This window comes from Egretta garzetta, unplaced genomic scaffold (genome assembly GCF_000687185.1).
Source record: "Egretta garzetta isolate BGI_Z169 unplaced genomic scaffold, ASM68718v1 scaffold145, whole genome shotgun sequence".
Taxonomy (NCBI): Eukaryota; Metazoa; Chordata; class Aves; order Pelecaniformes; family Ardeidae; genus Egretta; species Egretta garzetta.
In genome coordinates this window covers 736,090-756,910 of record NW_009259687.1, presented here as the reverse complement: position 1 = coordinate 756,910, position 20,821 = coordinate 736,090, and the positions used below count along the sequence as shown (strand labels likewise).

Below are 20,821 nucleotides of genomic sequence, written 5' to 3'. Positions count from 1 at the left end.
GAAAATTGCAGATGAATAAGAATACTACATAAATGTACAATTATTGTATTAAAAAGCTTTTTAAAAACCTTCCCTTGTATCAGCTAAAATCTTTGGCTACCCCATTTATGTAAGTGTGGCTGTAATTTCCCTGATATTTGTTATGCATGGGAGAAAAATGACTCATGTTTGTTTCTGTGGTGTTCCGCCTGGATGGGGAATATAATTTTGACAGATCGAGAGCGGTAGGGAATATCTTTCGAGGGCCTGTGTGGTTGTCTGCCTGTGAGATACCAGTAACCACTGTGGATGCATTTAATAGTAAAAAATGTGTTTCCTGGTAAAAGTGGCGTTCTTTGCATGCCGTGCGAGACTTTGACCACTGGTACCAGCATACAGGGCTGGAAAAACTGCATCTAGTCAACGAAATTGTTCAGTACTCGTAGTCTTCGAAAGAGAGGAGGGTGTTTCTGGAGTTTGAAAGCGGCAGCGTAGCCTTCCTGGGGAGGCTGCGGATCACCCAGCAGCACCGCGGGGCGCGGCGAGGGCTGGCGCGGGCGCTCAGCACCCCTGCCTGCGTGGGGCAGGTGCCCTTGGGCTGGCGGCGAGGGGGGGGGATGACGGAGGGGTTCCTGCAGCCAGATACACACATGCCAGCCGGTCCCCCTTGTATCCCTGCAGCCTGGGAGCAGGGTATTTGCACGCGTCAGCTATGAAATAAGGGATCAGGCCTCTTTGGGTGATGCTTTGGAAGTTGAAAAGATTTCACTAGAAGTGGGTGTGTATGCTCGGCAAAATAGCTTGCGTTTCAAGGGGTGCAAGGGGACTACGGTGTATTTACTGCTTCTGGCAGCAAATACTTGGCGCTTGCAATTCTCCCACTCCCAGACTTTCCCACTCTCTGTGTGGGCAATGATTTCTCATTCATAAGGAATTAAGAGAGCAATAAATCGGGTCCCACCACTTCCAGTCTGTGCTTTCAGGCCTGTCTTCTGTCCTGAAGAGGTTAATCAGGATCTTGGAGAAGGTGTGGGTCAGATAAATCTGCTTTTTCTTTTCCTCTCCCCTCCGTCAGAACTTCTTAAATGTCCTTTTCCCTTTGATCCTACATGCATTATACTGCTACTCCTAAGCACAGGGCAAGATGGCACTGAACTATCTATCGGAGAAGATACAGTGGTCATCTCTGGGCTTGTTCGGGAATTGACATTCAGGGCTTGCTTTGACCTCTTCCTCCTTAACGTCTTCTGCAGGGAGGGTGAGAGAAGGGTCAACTCTTAAGTTTAATTGATTTACTTTAGGCAGTGAGGTGGGCGAGGGAGGATTAACAGGAAAGCTTAGAGATGAGGGAGACAGAACAGGCTGGGAAGGAAGAGGACAAAGAAGTTGAAGACAGCAGAGGAATGCCAAAGACTTCATTCCACATCTTTCTGATATCTTTTTTCTGTCCTATCGTAGTATCTTGTCTTTTCTTTTACATTTTAATAAAGTACTTGTTTCCCCCCGCTTTCCAGTCTGTGCTTTGCCCTGCATTCTAAAAGGAAATAATGAGGACATTTCAGTCTAAATGTATAGAAATTGGCAATAATATTTCTTTTGGAGGACTTACCTGAAACACAAGAAGTTTGGAGTCAATATTAGATTATGCCAAACTTGAGTGCAGGGTCTTCACCTTTGCTTAGCTTTTAATATGACATGCAGAGTTATACATAAAAATGCCAACTGGAAGGTCATCAAAAAAGCTCTTCTACTTGGGAAGTTGTATGGTCTGTGCAGTGGGATATATGCTTTTATGGTATATTTTTACAAGATATAGAAAGATTGGGAAGATGATTTATTGGTGAATAAGGAAATGAGCAGCAGCAGGTCAGCAAGTGGCAAGAATACCCATGGATTTTCCTACAGTTTTACTGTGAAAGAATGGATTCTCTTGAAACTCCTTTTTAAGGTGCTGATTCTGACACGTGGTAACAGACTAAACTTGCACAATATTTCAAACCATAGAAAGAAAACTCAATTTAATGTCTTGCAGTTTGAGTCTACTTTATGTTGTAAAAACGTATCCGTAAAATCAGGTAACTGAGTATGTAAATAATGAGCTGTTTAAAGATACAAACTCAGAAAGCTTTTAAAAGTTTTTAGATCCTAACTTTTGTAATGAAATACCAACAAATCTCATTAGTTACGGCAAATGAGATATTTTCCCTTGTTTGGAGCATGAAATAATTGTCTTTCAGCCAGAAAAACCTATTGCTTATTGCATCATTGAAATTATCCTGAAGTAAAAATGAATTTAAGAGATTTTCTTCCTTTTGGAAAACATGAACTTGAATGTTACACTTCAAACTTAATGTTACAAAATTGAAAAGTAAGATAAAGCACTTATAAAGAAGAATATAGGACATTCAATTCTTTATCTATTACTGTGAGGTGGAGTTAGAGGATGGGATGGGAGCTCAGGTTCCTGGGTAAAAAAGGTTATAGCCAGTTATTACTGGCTTGAATTGATGGGCTAAAACTTGCCAAAAGTTTAATGGCTTTTGCGTGGGTGTAGCCAATTGGTGAGGAAGGGGAAGGGTTACAGGTGTTACTGTGCATGGAACAAAAGAAACAGAGGAGGATGTCGGTATTATACTGCAGTGGCTGATGCTGCACATTGGCAAATGGATATTCCGATTGGGATTGCTTTCTTAATACAAGCCTGAGTGTAAATTTGTTGGTTCTTGGCACTGCAGGTCTATTGTTTTGGTTTCCATCAGTATATTAGCTCAATTACAGCGTTGTGACTTGCATATCCCAGTTATTGGTCCTGCTGCATCCCGGGGGGGACAGTTATTTTAATTTCATGCCCCAGTAGCTACAGTTAGTGACGGATGGGTCTTTCAGCTAAGGGAATCGGTCTGTAAATTACCCGTTGCTGCCTCCTGTACATGATGTGTCCCTGGCAATGTGTGTAGGAATGGCATCAGCCTCTACCTACAACCCCAATAGCTTCTCTTCCTCCCCTCGGGAGATGGAGCGGCGGGGGGGGAACCCTGAAATGCCACCAGCAACCTTCAGACAAGCATGTCGTCATCGGGAACTGCTAATTAGATGGCACGCCTTATATCAAGGCACGTGGAAACGGCAGGCAGTGCTTGGCTATATAACCCTCGGGTTTCCAGATACCATCCTTGGGACAGATTGTAAACAAGACGTCCGTAGGGATGTCCGGGCTGTCCTGCACGAGAAGGAGACAAGAAGAAGCAGTTTTACTGAGGATCTTGGAAGAGCAGCGCTGTGCAGAGATGATGGCTGAGTGGCTGTTACAAGTTGTGTTTGATTTGTGTAATCCTTTTTTTTTTCCTTTTGCTTTTCTGTATCATTTGGCAGTCATGGTCCAGCTTTTCATTTTCAAAACAGACACCTGATTAAATTAGTTAAATTTTTAAGTTATTTTGCCTGAATTGTTGTAGATGAGAAAAGGAGAGAACAAAAGGACATGATTTGAAAGAATGAGTTTGCTTCAACAGTATAAATGGATGCAAAAAGATGAATTATTATTTTTTGCATAATATAACTTACATGGGGGTGGGGGGAAAGGACTTTCCAATTGCATGGCTCATATTTCAAATAATGCAAAGTTGTTGATGTTTTATTTATTCATTTCAACACAGCTAACCCCTGGTGATCTGGAATGGCTTTTCAAATATAAAAGCATTCATTTCTTTCTAGAATTCATATTTTAACTCATAAGTTTGCGTAGTGCATTTGGGGGGACAGAGTGAATACTAATCATCTTCATTTTGATTATTTTCTATTTTATAATTAAAAAATACCTTTCAGTTAGGAAAAAATTGCAACTTGTTTCAAAATAATCTTCTTTGTAAGGCTCTATAGCCAGGAAGCATCTCTGATGTTCTTTTTAGATAACGAATTACCAGTTACATCATTTTCTTCAAGGTTAAAATTCTAGTCCTAGCTTATCAGCGCTGAAGTAAATGAACAACATTTCTTATTCTGACCTGGGTCAAAATGAGCAATAATGAACTCTTTTTTGTTTGTTTGTTTGTTAACAAAATATCAGGGATATATTATTTAAAATGCTGCCTATGTGATTCTAGCTCTGAATTTCTGCTTCCCTGTGCTTTTATTGTTCTTCTAGGTGATCACCAGTGTGATTTGACTTCTCACTCATACATGCCTTTTTCGTAGATGGTGCTAATGAGCAATGCTGAATGAACCTTTTAGCTCCTTGCTGCTTGCACCCTTGTTGATAAAATATCATTCCTATAAGCAACTGGCTCATTGCCAGCATAAGCTCAGTGGTTAAGTTCTGGACTTTGTCTTTGTGGCTCTGCTAAAGCCTAATTTTTAGACCTTGGGATAAAAAGTAGCTATACTTTGTTTCAGAGTTTTTACATGTCATTGCAACCATCTTTCTATCACCCTGCAATGAAATACTATTTTGTTTCTGCTTCAGGACTCATAATGTAACCATTGTATGCTTGAGCAAGAGAAGAGTAATTTGGGGGCAGTTGTTCAAATCCGTCTTTGTTGGTTTGGGGTTGGTTGGGTTTTTTTACATTTGTTTTAGTGTGTTTCTTGTTGTAAAAAGACACCCTGTCACACACACATACACACCTTGAAACTAAGCCTTGAATTTATACTGAAATCTGGTAAAGGTGGTGGATGAAAGTAAATTCTCTGAATTAGGTTTCTGTCAGCTCTTTGCTTTGCATGTGTGCGTGGTCCTACGCAGCATACAATACAATGCTGTAGTTGTTCAGCAAGATTTATAAAAATAAATAAAGATAAACTAATGTTTGGGTTTCTCTTGATGATGAACAGAAGTAGTTCAAATTCTAGCTGAAAGTAAAGCCTAGAAACATGCGTGGCTGTTAGTAATTATCTAGATGTCAGTATTGTGTGGAAGGTAAAATTGAAAAAAAAGCAGTATTCCTATTTTCATTTTTAAAAATGAAATAAAAACACATCATTTCTAATATAATTGATAGGTGATATAAGGCAAATAGAGCCTTCAAAATACCTCTTGCATGATGAATGGGGTCAGCTGTAATGGAAAAGCTATATGGAACTCGGCATCCTTGAATGAGCTGAGATCGTTGCCTGCCCTGGCTCAGTCATAGCTTTGCTGCCAAATTGCAGTTACTGAGCTGGTGATCACTCTGTATTCAGCATTTGACACATAGAAATGAAGAGTTCACTGCTAGGACCATAATGTGATGTTCTGCTCTCCACAGGCCCACGAGCGATCCGAGAGCTCCGAGGTTGCCTTCGTTACCCAACTTGTGAAGAAGCTGATGATTGTCATTGCACGACCAGCTCGTCTGCTTGAGTGCCTGGTAAGCTTGGTCCTCAGGAGAGTGCATGTATGATCTAGAGAGTCTGGTGTGTGTTTGAGGAGATAAGGGACACAAAGCATTCAAGAGAAAGCTTTACATTCTCATAAAAACACTGATGAAAAATAAATCAGTATTTTAAGAGAAGAAGTACTAAGTGTCTTTTACATTAATATAGAAGTATCTTTCCATTGGAGTGTCAACTGCAACAGCAGCTAAATTATATTTTATATAATGTTTATAGCTGGGGGGCCATAAACTGTTGGCATCATTTCATGCCACCTGATTTTCCTTGTGTTGTTAGTAGGTACAGTGAAGAGTGTGTAAATGTATGACGTGCGTACAGTGCCCAGAGAGCCGTGCTAAGAAGGAACTGTCGCTAAGGAAGAAGTTCCCTTCCATGATACAAATGGTGTTTGGGCTCTTGGACTCAAACTCTTACTGTAGACCCAGCAATTGCAGAGAAACCTGGTGTCAGGTTTTCCAGCCGTGAACACAGAGGGATAGGCCAGTAAGAGATGCAAGCAGATTTAGAAGCCTGTGGTTGAAATTCTTTTCAATGTTACTGGAATATATGAAAAGCAAGTCTCATTGCTTTTTAAACAACTTACTCTGGCTAATAAGAACATATTCTTTTATTTAACTCTAGGAAATGGTGAAAAGTGTGTAGGCCATCCCAGTGCAATAGGCCACTGTGTCCTGAAGTCGTGCAACTCCAAAAATATTTATGTAGCCTGAACGTGCATTCTCACTGTGATGTGCCAGCAAGAGGGTTAATACAATTCTTGAATATATATGGAAACAGGTGCTCAGGCCTCTGGTGTACACAATGTTGTGGTGGTTATTGGTTATAGGGGTCAGTTCTCTGACACTGTTTCAAAAGGATATTGAAAAATTGGTGACAGTGTAGGAAAGAGTCACAGAAAATTGTTTGAGGGCTGGAGAAGGTGTCACAAACCTACAATGGAAACTTAGGAAATAGTAGGATGAAATTTCTTGGCTGGTGTTAGTTACATGAGAGGTCAAAGCTTACAGTGTAATGGTTCTTTCTGGACATAAAAATGACAAAGAAGCTACATCTGATTGAAACATTAAAGAAGTTGGCTGAATTAGGAATCTGTGGCTGGATGTAGATGTACAGTTAACATTTGAAGCACACCGTGTGCACAGGGGTGACTTATTGCTGGAGTCACTAGCAGAAAAATGAGTTTTGCAGAGCTTTCTTTGACAGAGTAGACATGAGTGGTCCAACCTTTCCAATGATGTCAGCTTTGAAAGCATCTGCTGAGGTACAGGTGAAAACACCAGTAAACTTTGGAGTGTTTCCTTATTCCTCCTCCATGACTGTCAGAAGGATTGCTTTGCTATGAACCCTATAGCACAAGGAAGACCATTGTCCATGTCGAAGAAGTAGGCCACGCAACTAGAAAGATCGGTGCCTACACTTATTCAAGAAGTTTGCACTAGATTACATTGAAAATCCTGGACACGGCTCCATTCAGCCTGGGAATCCTTTGGCTTTGATAAACTATTTTTGTGATTTAGAGGAGTTTTGAGACTCCAGTTATCTTCCAGCACTTATTCAAAATATCCTTTGGAAGTGAAGACAATGAAGAAAGCAACTAAATTTAAGCATGTTGTGTTTATATTTTCTGTGTACACCATTGTCATTTATGCTTGTGTACACTCTACTAGTAACATATAAGGCATAAAACCTCAGTAAGTTTTGTGAACCCATCTCTATACCTGCAAGCAGATCCAAACTCAAGCCAGCTTTTAGCTGCAAATCAATAGGTCTCCAGGTTCCTCCGCTATCTTCTGCACCTGATGCTCTGCAAAGTCAGTGGGAGCAGATGGAAGCCGTAGAGTCATGGAGATTTGAGTAATGAACTCCAAAGCATGTAGTGACAACCTTGGCGATGAAGTGGCTAGACTTCAAAGCATAAAAATAATACTTGTATCTGTATTTTAGTCTTTCCTTTGTTTAATGTGATTCCCTTTCTAGCAATTTTTTCCATGTATATATTTTATTTCGCTGACTTAAGTGTTAATGTCCCTTTTATCCCTTAAAAGAACAAGAAATACAGCAATGGATAGCCTACCATTTAAATAGCTTGAGAACTACATATCTTTTTTAAAAAACACATATTTATTTAATATTTTAACATTTTTAACATTACTTTAACTTCTAGCTTCATTGTTTGTGAATTTGTGGACCAATATTCTAAGATTTAATATTAATGTTAATTTGAGTAACACAGCTCATTCTTACTTCTTCCTTGTAGATGAAATAAGTGACCATACAGGCAGTGGTTGTGATGGTTGTAATGGGGGGTGAAGGCATTTGAGTGTTTTAAACTTCAGTTATTTGGCTTCAGTCTTTGTGTTACCTGTTGGACTGTGAAATGTTTATTAATGAACTGAGTCTCTGAGGCTTCAAGAAAATAATAATGTGTTTTGTGCATCACTGAAACCATCTTTTGGGAAAAAATATGTCATTTATTCTTTTTTCAGATTACTTTTCCATAGCATTTGCCTCTGCTTAGTAGGGATCATTCTTCTCCATTTAAATAAAACTATTCAGATTACTAAATACTTCTACTAAAAAGAAGACGGAACTGGAATTTGTTTAATTTCTTCATTTTTTTGTATGTTTGAATTTTTGGTCACCAGATATTTTTTCTTCTGCCCTTCACTCAGCAGTGAACGATCTATGGTTGTGTCCTGAAGAGTCCTTGCTTGACTCCACCTTCCCTTTCAGTAGCACAGTGCTGTTGGCCATCTCTCTCCTGTGGTCCTCTCTGCTCTGGCTCCTGCTCTCTGCCAGTTCTGAGGTAGCCGATGAATCCTTTTCCAGAGGAGTTAGGAAGGCGCTTACTTTCTTGCATTGTTGCCGTCTCTGGTGGCAGCACGTATCTAAGCAGCACTGCTTAAAGCAATCAAGAAAAAGTGCGTCTTTTCTCTGTTTCTCTAACCCTTCAAATGTCTTGACATCGTCACATTTGTTTTTCTCGTTTGCGGTTCTGTGCTCTCTTTTTCTCTTACGCTGCTGAGCACACTCATGTCAGTTCTTCCCTGATGCCCTCACAGCTCCATGCTGTAACTCTTCCCCTTTCAACCTCCCATTTCACTAGAAAATTTTTGAAGAGCTGCTCGTTGCTGGTGAATGATGAGGTTTGTAGGGGAGAGTTAAAGTTAACCGGTGAACTTGCTTTTAAGCAGAGTGCTCCTGCCACCAAAAGCTTGTCTTTTACTTCCAGCTATATGTTAGTCTAGTAAAGGAGATGACACCTTATTATAATCTTTTCTTGCCTTAGAGATCACATACACCAAGACCGGCTCGATCAGATGATCGTGTACTGCATAGCACAAGAAATACTGCAGCAGGGTTTCTTACATAGCAAGTGAAATCTCCTCTGCTGATAAAATAGCAATTGCTGTTTCATTAATAATTTTATTAGCAATTGCTAAGATCGAGACAGTTACAGAATTGGGTGGGCGTATGGTTTGATCAGAAGTGACATCTGAAAGCAGGAGAGGTTTATATTGGCTTAACTCACCTGTCAGACAGAGGTGGCAGAAGGCAGCACCTCAGTCCTCACCACAGACCTTTCCCAGGCACATCTGTGTGACAAAATTGGGAGGCATGTCCACACTGATGCTTATGTTACCATGACCGTATTATCTGATAGTCTGGTTTTGGTTCATAAAAAGTCCCCCCCAGTCCTTGTCCTGTTTCGCTTTGCAGGTCTGAGCCAGTGGACACACAGCAGGCTGTACATGTCTGTCGTTTCTGCAGAGCAGAGTGGAACGCGTCGACACACTTGTTGTAACTGCACATGTTTTGCGGCACTGCTGAGCCCAGAATTAACTCTGGATGTTTCTGAGGAATCTCCTGTATGGGAGGGAAACCTTTCGTAATTGTAAAGCTGAATCATTTACCCCTCTCTGTCTCTCTCGCTGCCTTGCCGTAGGAGTTTGATCCTGAAGAGTTCTACCATTTGTTAGAAGCTGCAGAAGGCCATGCCAAGGAAGGGCAAGGAATTAAATGTGACATTCCTCGTTATATTATCAGCCAGCTGGGACTCACCAGGGATCCCCTGGAGGGTGAGAACTCTTGTTTTGTACTCTCCATACTACTGAAAGGATAACCAGATCTCCTGGTCACAACAGAGCTGAAGGAGGCTTTTATTTTATTGGTTTAATTTTTTGGCCATTTTTCCTTATTTTCTGTTTGCTGTCAAATTCTAGACTGTCCTTTCCAGCCCTGTGTCTCAAAGGAGCATTGCTGGGGTAAGAACCGCACATCAGCAGTGACAGTTCTTTACTTATGGTGTTAATAATGTCTCCACGTATTACAGCTGAAACAATGTTAGAAAATGGCTTTATGATTTAACTGTTTTTTCTATGCTGTTGGACAGTAAAAGTAAATTTACCCCTTATTTTTCTGATCTGCCTGCCTGCTGGTGGCCTGGTTGGAAAATATCCTGTCATCCCTACTTTGTCGTCTTCTCGAGGAAAAGTGTATCTGTTGTGATTTGCCATGAGAAACCCCAACCCCTATGAATTTTTAGGTGGATGTGAGATTGTATTTTTACATCTTGCATAGCAGCAAAACCAAAGAGAGTAATGCTTTGGACGAAAGTAACACCTTTTCTGCTAGGTCCCAGAATTGCCTATGGTAAATTGAATATGCTGTAAATGTACAGAGGCCCAGAAGATCCTAACTTTGGAATTTGTGAGTTAATATTCCTGCCTGGCACTTTGTTAGCTGAATCTCTTCTCCTGTGATGAGTTTTATGAGCATGCACGGCTTGCTCAGCAACAATAGGAAATGTGAGAGAGACTGGGGGGTACTGTGGAATATTTCAGCGATTGAACCATACTTTTTGTTCTCTCCGGAGAGCATAATTTTAGCATAAATTAGTAGTCTGGATAGGACTAGTTTAACTTCTACGGTGTTTACCAGAGTGACAGTGACAGGTTGACTTCAAGTGAAGAGCTCTTCGGGAAAATTTTACCAAAGATTGCTAAATGCAATTTAATAGCATTTGTTGAAATCTGACATTAAAGGGAAATTTCCTTTGATCCCTGTCATGGGAGAGAACCTTTCCATCACTAATTCCCCTTACTAAAGTCAAATTTTCTTTAGAAATGTGCGGAGATGTCAAGGTGCCTTATTTCCTTTCTGTAAGGAGGGCACCCAGAAATGTCAATGATGTCTGTGCAGAGAGTAGTAGTTAATGTAGGATTTGGTTTTGCAAAGTTTATAGCAGCTCCTGTGATACCTGAGCAGCCTATACTAACTGCCTTTCTCCCAGTTTGCTGCTGCTCAGCATTATGCAGAATCAGACACATTTCATAGAGGGAGGTCGTTTGAAATGTAATGCTTTTTCTTTTCTGGAGTACAGAGGTGCCACTGGGCTATATGCAGTCATATATGCATGGAATAGGTTTTAATATTAACTAGCTAGTGGTTTCCCCAACTTGCATTTTTTGCTTTTACTTACTATAGAAACCACCTAGAATAAGGCAGGCTGAAATTAGAACAATTAATTACATTCGCCTCTGTATAAAATACTGCCTACAGCTTAAAAGATGTTAAAGGTTATCACTGTATAATTGGGGTGACTTTTTACAGAGGGGAAAAATGTCCTTTGTCATCTACAAGTACCTCTTAAAATCCTGTTTGTCTTGTATAAACAAAGAGAATAGTGTTTGATTGAGATCATTAGGAATAATCTTTCCTCTTTCTTTTCAGAAATGGCCCAGCTGAATAGCTATGACAGCCCAGACACTCCTGAGACAGATGATTCAGTCGAGGTAAAGCACTAATACCACTCTGTCTAGCGCTTTTTTTTTCCTCTGGAAAGAAGTAGTCTACAGTAAAGAATTAATTATAATGCAGAGTAATTTTAATTAAAAAAAAAAGTGCTGACATTTAAAAGCGTATGTTAAAACTACACTCATAAAAATGTGGAAATCTATGCCGTGCTGGTGAAACGCTTCAAAGTTGCAAACAGGCACGATCATTGAGTTTTGTTGATTTTTTTTTTTTTATTATTATTTTTTTTTTACAGTTGCAAACAAAAATCATCTGGAGAAATTCTTTATTTCTGCATTTGTAAAATGTGACGGGTATTGTAGACTTTAGTAGCGGACCATTAGAAAAATGTAATTATATCACTCACTAGGTTTCAAAGGTCCTTAGTTGTCTATTTTGTTGGTTTTTTTAAAATGCAATATTGAGGAAAGGCCTGAATCTTATAGCCCACTGACTTTTTGTGCTAATATTTTTGAAGGGAATCTTCAAGGGACCTAGGGATACAGAGAATTATCCTAAAGCTGAGGACTCCAGAGGTTTAGAAATAGATTGAGTTTGGGTGAATGCTGCTTAAAGAAGAAAAGGACAAAAAAGTGACATACAGAATGAAGTCATTGCTGCTCCCGATTTCCATTTTCTTGTCTTCTTTCCCCAGAGCCGTGGGGCCTCTGTCCAGTCAAAGAAAACTCCATCTGAAGAAGAGTTTGAAACTATTAAACTGATCAGTAATGGTGCTTATGGGTGAGGCTTTTAGACTTTGCTTTAGAAGAAAAATACTGTTATTGTCCTACCCAGGGAAGGGCTATAGCAAAGTTTGGTGAATGACTGCTTTTTGCTGGGTCCAAAGCATAAATTAATTTTGCTTGGGTTTTACAGAGGTTCCACACTTGTGATGTCTTCCACATTTGTCTGGGAGATGCCTTTTCTTGCTCATTCTCGGGCTTTCTTACACAGTAGCCCCTGTACCTGGACATAGTTCCTGGCTGCGAAGTCCTTACATTGCGCTGAACTGACACACAGCCTCCAGCTCAGGAAAATTAGTTGCCCTACGTTAAGCCTTTCAGAATGTGTTATTCCTAATCCCTTTGTGGTGCACATTTTCTGAAGCCCTTCCTAGCTGTGCCCTCAAGCCTGTTTTTCCAGTAACTATTTCTGCACTGTTTCTTTATGGTAGGTAGGTAAAATACAGACACTTCAGTACCTGAGCTTGAGATGACAGAAAACATTTTCCTTGAGTATTGTCTCTAGGGAAAATACTGTCACTTAGTTTATTGTGAGATTTCCTAAGTAATAGTAAAAAAAATGTAGTTCGATGAGTCTGAGAAAATTATTTCGCACCCATTTCCTTATTGTTTAGCAAGGCAGTTTGTATTTCCCTTCATGCTGTCTGGTTAAGTCCTGTGATTTGTATTTGTTTAAAGGCTAAATGAGTGAGAATAAAATTCCGTAGTTGCGAATGTTATTGATGATTCATTGAAACAGCAAGAATAATGAGGGAGAAGTAGTTTATGCTTTTCCATTCTTCCATGTATTCAGATTATATGTGTAACATATGTGGCTGTTTGTGAGTGCTTGAAATACTAAAAGAAATGCTAAAATTACATTGAGGCAAATGTACTGTGAGAAATAATACAGTAAAAATGCTATTAGATTTTATTATCCATTGAAGAATCCAGAATGAAATCGGTCAGTTAAAATTTTAACCGCTCATACAAACCTATCCAGAATTTTAAAGCCAGTTCCTGACTCTTTGCAGTTCATAAATCCTTACCAGTGATAGTCATTAGGCTGTAACTGAAAAGCAGTGATATTCAGTGGGTCATAACAGCAAAACCCGAGCATGTGCTTGAGTGTTTTGTTGAAGTGGGTCCTTAGTTAACAGCAACTCATTTTTTAAAAATTATATGTGGAAAAAGCGTGAGCGTATTTTTTAGTCAGTGGAGACACAATGGAGCATGTTGAAGAGCCATACTATTAGACAAGAAGATTTTATATCTTTTCAGCCTGCACAGGCCCCATGATTTAAATATAACTTTGTAAAAAGGGGAGAGAGAAGTGGTAGTTTTGCTGTTACTCGTATCTGTCTTTATCCTGGGTGTATTTTATAGTCAGCTGCTGGTGAGACACAATACCATGTTAAATGTAATATACTCCAGAGAAAAAGAAACAAGTACTAATTCAATAAGGCAGGCAAACTGGATGAAAATTTTATTTGCAAGCTGTATTATTAATGTGCAGGAATCTAATGATCTGCAAATGATAGAAATGTAAGGGATACTTTACTGAAGGAAATCCCAGGTGACAGCATTGCGTCAAATTAATTCTATGGAGCTTGGAAAGAAATCATGCCGATTCCATACACTTTGGACAATTTTTTAAGTGAAATGGTGACTGTAGTGCTGAAAATGATGCTCTCTGCAATGATGCTTAAGGAAGTTTGTGCCATTTGTGTCTGAAATATCTCCTCGTTAGTCACATCAGTGACAATGCTGTTTAATTCAAGAAGGCAGAGTGGCTTTTGGAAGGAATCATCATGGGGTTCCTTCTTTTCTAGGGGAGCTTGGCACTGAGATGGGATTTTATGGAGTCACAGATAAGTGTTAAGATCCATCCAAACAGTTACCATCACTGCATTTTTAAAAAAACCAGACCTGTTTGAACTGAAAATGGAACTTTTCCTCTTGGCATGCGGTTTTCTAGAGCGGTGTATTTGGTGCGACACAAGACCACCCGTCAACGTTTTGCCATGAAGAAGATCAACAAACAGAACCTAATTTTGAGAAACCAGATCCAGCAGGCTTTTGTGGAGAGAGATATCTTGACTTTTGCCGAGAACCCCTTTGTGGTCAGCATGTTCTGCTCCTTTGAGACCAAGCGCCACTTGTGCATGGTTATGGAGTACGTGGAAGGTATGGTTGGCATCACCTTAGATAGGAGGGACATGTATTGTGCCTGCAGTGTGTTTCCTCATAAAGGATGATGTTTCTGAGTGATTTATAAGATGTTTACTTTTGGGTGTAAGACTGGTCAGTGCACTGCTCTGAACACAATGAGCAGGAAGACCATCTCATGTGTGTGCTGGTCGTTTCTTCATGGAAAGTGAGCTCAGTCGGCCCTGCCGTCGCAGGGGAGGTCATGATGCCCTTTAGGGAGGAGCATATGGGCTGCTTGGGCTGGGCCGGAGAAATGAGTCATTCTGCCGCTCATGCAGCTTAGCGTAAGGAGATCCTCCATTTGTGAATCCCTGTGACTAATAAAAGCATGACGGCAGTGGAGCTGAGGAGACATAAAGCCACATGTAGAAAACTGCTGTGGTCAGAAGTCAGCATGAACTTTCCAGTCCTTGTTGGAAAGAGATTCTCCCGCTCTCCTGTGGGATGGCATGGCTAGATCCATAGCACGTTTGCTTGGCATTACAGTTAGAAAAAGACAGTTAAGAAACATCACCAAGCAACAGTCTTTGTTCTTTAGCAGCCTTTTTTTAAAATACAGTGCTATTTTATGCTGGGGGGTTTTTTGTTTGTTTTGCTTATTCTTTGGAATATTAATTGATTTTATTTTGTCACTGTATCTCATTGTAAGCGATATATTTCCACTGGTGGCTGGGATTAATTTCTTATGCCTGGCTTGCTTGGCTGAATGTTTATGGGAAATAAGCTTATAGTTATTGTATCAGTGCTCTTTCAGATAAATTAGTGGAGTGAAAACAGATGTATTGGCATAATAAATTTTAATATTAATTCCTATTTGCAAGTATAGATGAAAGTAAAATTAAATGTGTGGCCAATCTTCCTTAAGAAGCTTGAATCAGGGACCCACAGACTTATTTTCATGACTACCACTATGTCCAAAGGCATGGCTGCCTCTCCATGTGTAGGGGGAGCCAGTTAGAAGTTGTAGAGGTGTTTACTTACTATTTTAAGAAGCTTGTATATCAGAGGTAGTATGTGTATGAGTTGTGGAAAGCAATGAAATTTATAGAGAGGGCAAACAGTCATGAACTGCCCTTTTTTCAAGGCTTGCTTACAGTTTGCAAATGGCATCTGTGCAGTTCCTGAGCAAGCATGCCCAACGCATGTGGATCTCAGTTTTCCTAAGATTTTAATATTTATTTGAAGCTCAAGACAGAGTGTAGAGAGAGCTTTAGAATTCAGGCTAACAGGGTTGAGAGAGACAGTCTTTAGAAAACTAACTCTAATCTAGTATTGTAGATTAGAGTAGCTACATAGCTGCTCTTTCTTACTGATATTTGCCATTTCACTGTGCTGTATTTGCAACTTTTTTTCTAGGAGGTGATTGTGCTACGCTTCTCAAGAACATTGGTGCCCTACCTGTTGATATGGCGAGGATGTATTTTGCTGAGACTGTTCTGGCATTGGAGTACCTACACAATTATGGGATTGTTCACCGTGACCTAAAACCTGATAAGTAAGTCTTTAGCTCTTCAGAAGCTGGAGAGAGAGCACCCTTTCTTCAGGGGCTTTCTCCATAGGCAAGAGGACATAGGGGCTAGAGACAGTAGAGATCTTCAATGGCATCTGACATGTAGGAGATTTTATGGAGTCTCTTGCTACTGATGTAGAACCAGATAGACACTGAGAAAGGGTGGGAAGAAGGTCTTCAGATATTATCTCAAAGCTGATGAAATTATGGCAGAAGGTAGTCTGATTTCTAGTTGCCTTGGCTGCTCTGTGACACTCAGTTGCATAGGAGGTTCCTTCCAGGTTTTTGGTGGGGACGTAGCACTGAGAACTTGCTTAGCGTTATCTTGTGGTCTTCTTTTTTTGAATTGCTTTTGGGAAACAATTAATTGAATGTTGGATTATTTTGCTGCTTCTCTTTTTTCTAGTCTCCTGATAACTTCCATGGGTCACATTAAACTAACAGACTTCGGACTGTCTAAAATTGGGTTAATGAGTCTTACAACTAACCTTTATGAGGGACACATTGAGAAGGATACCAGGGAATTCCTGGACAAGCAGGTAAGCTGAAAAATGTTGTCTGTTGATGTGGAATCAGATGCAGGATTCTGTCTTGGGATAGAATTGGAGTTTGTAGCACTCCCTCTCTGCCTCAATGCTGTGCTGTGTGATGTAGAATGGGAGGAAGAGATACAAGTCCATTCTCATATTTGTGCATAAATTGGTATTGTTTGTTATTTCAGCTTCTTGGTTGGAGTGACGCACTTCAGCTCTTAGTTTAGGACATTGAAAGTGTGGCCCAGGCAGCAATGCAGGTGTGAACAGAAGTCAGTTTAGGGATGTAACATGGATTTTGCTGGAAGGTTGTTCCACGGTCTCCCCCTTCTGGTGCTTAGAAAGTTCCTGGCAAGTTCCTGTATGTTTCTTCTTGTAATTTTGTCTGATGGCTTAAAGATTGATTTTTATCCCCATGATATTTACTAAGGGTCATTTTTCTCCTTAGCCTTCATTTTGCTAGGGTTAACCAGCTAAGTTCTTCCAGATAACAAGATAGATTTTCCTTTGATTCCACGCACCTCTTTCAGCTTGAGTTGATATTTCCTGGGCATAGTTGACAAAAACTGTACTGTTCCGGATGCAGGCTCACCAGTGCCTTGTGTAATGGGATTAAAAAATACTTCTCTCTTCTGGAAATAGCTACGATCGCAGCTGAATTTTTGGCTTTTCAGCTGTGCCAAGTGCTAATTCATAATCATTCTGTGGTACTGTCTTCCTTTGCTTCTGAATAACGATGTCTTTTCTAGCAGGAGCTCTCTTTGGTCACTAGATCATGGTCTTGCACTTTGCAGTGTTACATTTTTTTAGAACTGTTTGTTATTGTTGCTGCTTCTAAGCCTGAGGCAACCTGGATCTTCCAGAGTGGTTTCCTTGGCCATTCTCTGTGCCAGCTGCACCTCCCAAGTTTAAAGGCTGACATGTGTAATCATGCTGTGCTGCTAATTCTGCATCTGTGAAACTAAATTCTGCTAGCACAGAGATGTGAGAAGTTTGTCAAAACTCAATTCCTGGTAGCTGTAGCTGTGCCAGTAGACATCCATCAAGTAGACAGGCCTATACATACAGAATATGCATTTTTCCCATATGCTTTACTATACGTGCACCAAAGAACTCCTTAGCTGGCACTAAGGACATTTCATAGTATGTGATAGCATTTCTGTGCAGGTAATGTGTTCCTCAAATATAGACTCTTGCTCTGTGGAAGTAGTTCACAGCATAAAGTGGTTAGTGGCAAAACATTAGTAACTTCCTTGTAAAGCTCTGAGGGTGAAAAGAAAAAAAAGTCAAAAATAAGCTTTGGTGTGAAATTGGCAATTTGTAGGTTTATTGCTTTCTTGTGTGCTTCTCTTGAGGTCTGTGGGACTCCAGAATACATCGCACCCGAAGTGATCCTGCGCCAGGGCTATGGGAAGCCCGTGGACTGGTGGGCCATGGGAGTTATCCTGTATGAGTTTCTAGTTGGCTGCGTTCCTTTCTTCGGGGACACACCTGAAGAGCTGTTTGGACAAGTGATCAGTGGTAGGTTTCTGTTCTGCTTCTGAAGGGGTTTCAAAGTGTGCTGTGAAGTAAAACCTCAAAAAAATCGAGTTTAGTCAGGAAAGACTAGGTATAAAATAATGGGTTTTAATTTTAAAGTATTTCTGTTTCTGTGTCAAAGTAACATCCATCTGATTCCAGCTATCAAAAGCTGTTGAGTTGCTTAACATCTTGCTAGATAGTTCTGTTGCTGTGCATGGTGTGGGAGTCATGCAAATCCTTGTGGGATTGGGGAAAAATATTTGGGGATTTTTCTGTTCTCTCTTTTAACTTAAATGATAGAGAATATGAAAGGAGCAGCCTGATTTTGGTTATTGCTCCTGTAGGTGCAAACGTCAGTCAATTAGTAATTGTTATATAAATGAAATAAAAAGGAAATTCCAAGCAAGACACCTTGAAGCTGTGGTACTCAGTACCTTCATGTCTTGTGGCTTTTTCAACCTGTCTCCTGCTTGGAGTTGGACAAACGGTCGCTTTGTGTTCTCTCAGGGAATGTGCCAGTGAAAACATCTCCTATTGGGAACGCTTTCTGAAACAGTAAATTTTTAGCACACTTGGCAAATGTCCTTTGTAAAAAAGCAAATTTCAGCAAAGAACTAAATATGATGCATGAAATTGTTACCTGTGAATTGTTCTCTCTGTTCCAAGTATAACAAGCGTGGAATGTGCGGGCACGAGATACAGCTGCGGTATTGTCAGTGTCATTGTTTATGGATTGTCATGGAAGTCCCATTTCATACTTTATTAATAGAGTTCTTAATGCTTTTTTTCTCCGCAAGCACTGCTTGGATTGACAGCAGCTTTAGCTGACGCTGAATTTTATGCATTTTGGAAAATGTCAATGCTTGAATTATATTAAGTATGCAAGCTGCTGAATTCAAGGTATTTACGATTCTGGGGCAGTACTGAACACTGTGTTTTACAGTATAGGAATGTGAATGGTATTCAAATTGGTTGTGAAACTGGTAGAAAATGTCAAGTCTCTTTTTGTCCCCAGATGAAATTGCCTGGCCAGAAGGTGATGATGCACTGCCACCAGATGCCCAGGACCTCATCTCTAAGCTTCTCCGCCAAAATCCTCTGGAAAGAATGGGAACAGGTAGGAACCTTGTGCATGGGAACATGCTAGCAAGAAGCAGGAAAAGAAGCTACCTTGCTAGTGATGCACACATACCCATGTTGAAAAATGCTCATCTAGAGGTGGGAAACAGTTTATTCTGGGTTCAAGGAATCCAGTGTGATGAAGCTCTGAGAATTAGTGTAGATTGTACACGAGTCAGACAGATACGACTGTCTTGTTCGGGAAACAAGAAAGGAGCGCCGTCAGCTTGGCAACAGAACTTCTCAAATTTGTGCTGTTCCATTAAAGGCTTGAGGGTTGTGTCTCCATTTGAACAGTGTATAATCAGATTTCTTTGAAGTTGCCTTTGACTAGGGGCTTAATCCCCTACATGGATGCGAACTCCTGTGTGTAATGAAATAAATGAAAACTTTCCCATTCCTAGAGGCCTGTACTGTAGAATTCTCCAAAGATACAACAAAGTCTCTTTGGCAAACTCAGATGCATATGTCAATCTTTCTGTATTGTAATGTCATATTTAAAGTTCTACAAGTCAACACTTCCCATTTCCTGATAGTAAATAACCATAAATAATCCCTAGCTATGCTCTTGTTTTAAAATCATTTGTGCAACGCTGTGGCTTCATGGCACAGGTTGTCTGTTTCACTGATTTGATTTATTTGATTTAATTTTGGATTTGCAATTGGAAACTATGCTTTAAGGATAAAATAAAAACTTATATATATAACAATTCCAAAAGGCACATGTATTCAGCAGACTTAACACGTGCACACAAGGGTGATGAATAGATCATGAATTAATAATGATATCAGATGGTTTTTGCATGTTCTTCTTTACTTCAAATCCATGTACTTGAAAGACGTTGCTGTCATGGAAAAGATGTAGAGTTTCTTGCCTTATAAAATGAGTTGATGGACTGATTTTTTTGATTTCTTACATACCTGTAATGCTGAGACTGCTGTTCCATTTGGCGTCTCGTAGTGCCACTGGCGCTCAACAAATCTTTTATCTCTTTTCCTCTGCTATGCTCTTTTTTAAAAAGACAGTAGCATCTTATATGAATATTAATTTCATTTGAAAAAAATGCATATACTAGTAGACAGATAATCCTTAGGTTTTCCTTTGGGGTACCCAAGCTTCTGAGGTTAATAACAAAAGATAGTAATTCAGGAAGATATGTAGGCCCCTGACTTGCTTTAAGCACATGGATGAGTTTATTCTCGAGAGTGGAGCCACTAAGTACCTTTCTGAGTTTGCTTTCTTTATTTAGCTATGATCAAGATGGTATTTAGAGTTTGGGAATTTAAAATTAAGATGTTAATTAGTTTTTAATCTTGCAACTTGCCGTGGAATGTAACAGCAGATGCTGTCTTCCAGCCAGTTTAGTCATGTGTTGTCTTTAAACAGGAAAAGGAGATGGGAAGGAGGAAATCTTGTTCAGATTTTATCCTGCATCACCACTTTGGTAAAAGGATAAGTTGTTTCTCAAAATTCCCAGAGAATGTGTGGCTTAAATGTACTTGGATACATTCCCTTAGGCTCTTGATATTTTTAGGGTTTGTTTTCTTGTTATGCAAATGCGGAAAGAAATACTCTGCAATAAAAGATGATTATTTCAGGTAGTGCCTTTGAAGTGAAACAGCATCGGTTCTTTAAAGATTTGGACTGGAATGGATTACTACGGCAGAAAGCTGAATTCATCCCACAGTTGGAATCTGAGGATGACACAAGCTATTTTGACAGTAAGACTAAAGATTCAGCCTAAATGACATCATATTTTTTGTGCATATTTCATTTTTGAAATTGTTAGAGATGAGTCGTTGTTAGAAATTGAATAAAACACTTGATGGAAATCACTTTAAAAAGTTTCGGTTGAATGCCAAGCAAGGTTTCTTTGAAAGCAAATGAATTTTAAATGAAAAAATGTTGCTGCTGAAGTCAATTGGCCTTTCACTGGTGCCTGTGGCCCTGCCAGCCACGGCTCTGCAGTGAGAGGCGCTGCGGTTGTTTTGCTGGGTTTGTTACAGTACTTCCAAAGCATTTGGTATATCCAACTTCCATGAGGTTTTGAGCAGTATTA

The 20,821-nt window shown here is 39.9% G+C and overlaps 1 protein-coding gene across 24 annotated transcripts in view; it reads left to right on the top strand.

The window, feature by feature from the left end:
- MAST2 (microtubule associated serine/threonine kinase 2) overlaps positions 1-20,821 on the top strand; it is a 193,162-nt gene that overhangs the window by 154,400 nt on the left and 17,941 nt on the right. For 18 of the 24 annotated variants that reach the window (XM_035894198.1, XM_035894199.1, XM_035894208.1 and 15 more), the window contains 11 exons: positions 5,223-5,324; positions 9,296-9,428; positions 9,573-9,614; positions 11,083-11,144; positions 11,801-11,886; positions 13,846-14,054; positions 15,435-15,573; positions 15,995-16,127; positions 17,477-17,642; positions 18,658-18,759; positions 20,361-20,483. In XM_035894198.1, the coding sequence (XP_035750091.1) occupies positions 5,223-5,324; positions 9,296-9,428; positions 9,573-9,614; positions 11,083-11,144; positions 11,801-11,886; positions 13,846-14,054; positions 15,435-15,573; positions 15,995-16,127; positions 17,477-17,642; positions 18,658-18,759; positions 20,361-20,483 (1,297 nt within the window). The remainder of the gene's footprint in view (positions 1-5,222; positions 5,325-9,295; positions 9,429-9,572; positions 9,615-11,082; positions 11,145-11,800; positions 11,887-13,845; positions 14,055-15,434; positions 15,574-15,994; positions 16,128-17,476; positions 17,643-18,657; positions 18,760-20,360; positions 20,484-20,821) is intronic. The other 6 variants (XM_035894212.1, XM_035894210.1, XM_035894204.1 and 3 more) reach the window with 1 other exon arrangement.